Source organism: Mandrillus leucophaeus, unplaced genomic scaffold (assembly GCF_000951045.1).
Source record: "Mandrillus leucophaeus isolate KB7577 unplaced genomic scaffold, Mleu.le_1.0 Scaffold227, whole genome shotgun sequence".
In the NCBI taxonomy this organism is placed as follows: Eukaryota; Metazoa; Chordata; class Mammalia; order Primates; family Cercopithecidae; genus Mandrillus; species Mandrillus leucophaeus.
Window position 1 is genome coordinate 739,689 of NW_012102332.1, and position 3,302 is coordinate 742,990.

The window sequence follows — 3,302 nt, forward strand, 5'->3', positions numbered from 1 at the left end:
ATACAAATTCTCTTTTTGTTTATAATCCTTATATATTACTTCTTCCAAGAAAACTGAAATGATGGCATTTCCAAAGACTAGAGATGATTCAACAGGTGATAAATCAAGGATCTTACTGAGGTCCCATTCTTTGCCACTCTGTGATGCCATCCTAATTTTACTTTTGAGTGCTCTTAAAATAAAAATTCCTCACTGAGACTTCTCCTCCTTCCCGCTTCAGCGTGAGACAGGACTCTCAGAAGTGAGCTTTCTGACACTCAGATTTTGATCAGTTCTTTCAAAAGGAAAGATTTTGCTCAAAAGGGAGAAATGAGAAATAAATCTTTAAATTTTTAGGCTCAGAAAAGCATTTAAAATGTAACAGCAGTCAAGTCTCACTACTGCTTGAGTGAGATAATTACCTCTTGAAGCCACCTGCTCTGTGGGCTTTAGACTAACTGACAGCAAGTAGCCATACAATGCCATACACACTATCATTGAACAATGGATAGCCAATCATTAACCAATGTCATTTTCGTAAACCAATGAGAATTGCTGATGAACAACTTTGGTAATTGCCCATTCTCCTGATTCATCCTTTGTTTTCGTTAAAAACTTGAGTCGGTTGCTTGTTCTCTGGAGCACTCCCCAAGACAACTTGGAAGCATGTCCTGGGTTACAGTCCTAAATCTTTGTGCTTGAATAAACTCTCTGTAAACTAAAACAGAAAACAAAAAAACAATGATCTTTTATATGGTTTTCTTTGGTTTCAATTTAATTTTTTTTCTGCTCTAATCTTTATTATTTTTTTCCTTCTAATTATTTTGCATTGGGTTTGTTCTTGCTTTTCTAGTTCTTTGAGGTGTGTCATTGGGTTGTTTATTTGAAGTCTTTCTACCTTTTTTTTTTTAACTGTAAAATAAGTTTATTAGTGGTAACATGGTATAATTTACTCCTGATATCTGATGTTACAAACTTTAGGGTCCTTGAGGTATGCAGCATCCTTGTATGTAACTGGCATAAGCCCTATTATTTGAGGTCTCTTAATTGCTTTTGTGATTTCTTTCTGTTTGTTTCCACAAAGACCTGTTTTGTGCCTTCCACAAATGCATCCAATAAATGGAGAAATAAACTGGGACAAAAGCTGTACATTCTTAAAATGTACATGCTTTCCACACAAGATACATTTCTTAAGGGCTTCTTTATAAGAATTTTCCATTGGAATGGACAGGTCCTCATTGGTGGATATCTGTTTATATTGTGAACAACCTCTTCTCCATAGCACCACGTGAGTCCTGGGATGTGTAAGGCTAACAGCAGCCATTACGAGGTGTGTCAACTTCTTCCTCCCCAGACCACTGCAAACAGCAACTATAGTGGCCATGGTTCCACATTCCTCCACTGGTTCTACCTTTTTATGTTGGCATTTATTGCTATGAACTTCCCTCTTTGAGATGCTTTTGCTGTATCACACAGGTTTAGGTGAAATGAGTTTCTTGTAGATAGTATATAGCTGGGTCTTGTTTTTTGTTGTTGTTTGTTTGTTTGAGACAAAGTCTCGCTCTGTCGCCCAGGCTGGTATGCAGTGGCATGATTTTGGCTCACTGCAACCTTTGCCTCCCAGGTTCAAGTCATTCTCTTGCCTCAGCTCCTGAGTAGCTAGGATTACAGGTGCACACCACCATGCCTGGTGAATTTTTGTATTTTTAGTAGAGATGGGATTTCACCATGTTGACCAGGCTGGTCTAGAACTCCTGACCTTGTGATCTGCCCACTTTGGCCTTCCAAAGTGCTGGGATTACACGCATGAGCCACCTTGCCTGGCCATGGGTCTTGCTTTTTATCCATTCAGTCATTCTTTGTCTTTTAACTGGATAATTTAATCCATTTATATTCAAGGTTATTATTGATAGGTAAGGGTCTATTACCACCATTTTATTTGTTTTCTGGTTGTTTTTTAGACCTTTTCTTCTTTTTTCCCTCTGTTACTGTCTTCCTTCATGGTTAAGTGATTTTTTTTCTAGTGGTATGTTTTGATTCTGTGCCATTTATTTATAATATATCTATTACAGGTTTTTGCTTTGTGTTTACCATGTGTACAACTTTGGCATTTCTTATAACACAGATTTGGTGATGATGAATTCCTTCTGCTTCTGTTTGTGTGGGAAAGTCTATCTTGCCTTAGTGTTTGAAGCATAGCTATGCTGGGCGCAATATGCTCGGTTGGTAATTTTTTCCTTTAGTACTTCAAATACAGCATTCCACTCTGTCCTTGCCTGCAAGGTTTCTGCTGAGAAATCCACTGAAAGCTGTATTGAGTATCTCTTGCATTTGGTATGTTTCTTTTCTCTTGCTGCTTTGAGCATTCTTTCTTTGTCTTTGATTTTTGTAAATTTGGTGATAATGTGCCTTTAGGATTTCCTCTTTGGACTAAATTTTATTGGTAACTTCTGAGCTTCTTGTACCTGGATGGTGTCATTTTTTTTCAGATTTGGAAAAATTTTAGCCATTATTTATTTAAGTATGTTTTCTAGGCCCTTTTCTCTTTTGTCTCCTTTGGGAATGTCTGTTATGTGGAAATTAGTTCACTTGATGGTGCCCCACAATTCTTGTAGGCCCTATTCATTCTTTTTTTAAATTCTTTTTTCTTTTTACTCTTCTAATTGGGTAATTGGGGTTATTTGGGCTTCATGAAACTGGATGTCTATTTCCCTTCCCAGATGTGGGAAATTTTCAGCCATTATTTCCTTAAATAAGTTTTCTACCACTTTATCTTCCTCTTCTCTTTGTAGAAATCCCATAAAGCATATGTTGGTACCTTTAATGATGTCTCATAAGTTCTTTAAGTTCTCTTTACTTTTAAAAAATTGTTTCTTTTTTTTTTGTTCCTCTGACTGGATAATTTCAAATGATCTCTCTTTTTGCACACTGATGCTTCTTCTACCTGATCAAGTCTGCTGTTGAAGTTTCCTCTGAAATTTTTCAGTTCAGTCATTGTGTCCTTCAGCTCCAAAATTTATTTTCTTTTATCATCTCTATGTCTTTGTTGAAGTTCTCATTTTGTTCATGTATTGTTTTCATGATATCATGTGGCTTTCTTTCTGTGTTCTCTAATAGCTCACTGAGATTATTTAAGACACTTATTTTGAATTCTTTTCCAGGCAGTTCTTAGGTCTCCATTTTTTTAAAGATCAGTTACTGGTTTATTGTGTTCTTTTGGCGTCATTGTATTTTCCTGATTCTTTGTGATCCTTATGGCTTTGCATTGGTGCCTGTACTTTTGAAGAAAGAGTCATCTCTTTTAATCTTTACAGGCTGACTTC

At 36.4% G+C, this 3,302-nt stretch overlaps 1 protein-coding gene across 4 annotated transcripts; it reads right to left on the bottom strand.

Annotated features, from left to right (window-relative positions):
* Positions 1-883: 883 nt before the first annotated feature.
* On the bottom strand, positions 884-1,375 carry LOC105540755 (28S ribosomal protein S18c, mitochondrial-like). 4 transcript variants are annotated; one of them, XM_011981476.1, is made up of 2 exons: positions 1,209-1,363; positions 929-1,124 (listed from the first exon to the last, which is right to left on the bottom strand). In XM_011981476.1, the coding sequence occupies exons 1-2, from the start codon at positions 1,361-1,363 to the stop codon at positions 929-931; spliced, it is 351 nt and encodes a 116-aa protein (XP_011836866.1). The 4 variants fall into 4 exon arrangements, with proteins under 4 accessions (XP_011836865.1, XP_011836866.1, XP_011836868.1 ...); XM_011981478.1 differs by having other exon boundaries at positions 1,009-1,066; XM_011981477.1 differs by having other exon boundaries at positions 1,009-1,069; positions 1,128-1,363.
* Positions 1,376-3,302: the final 1,927 nt, after the last annotated feature.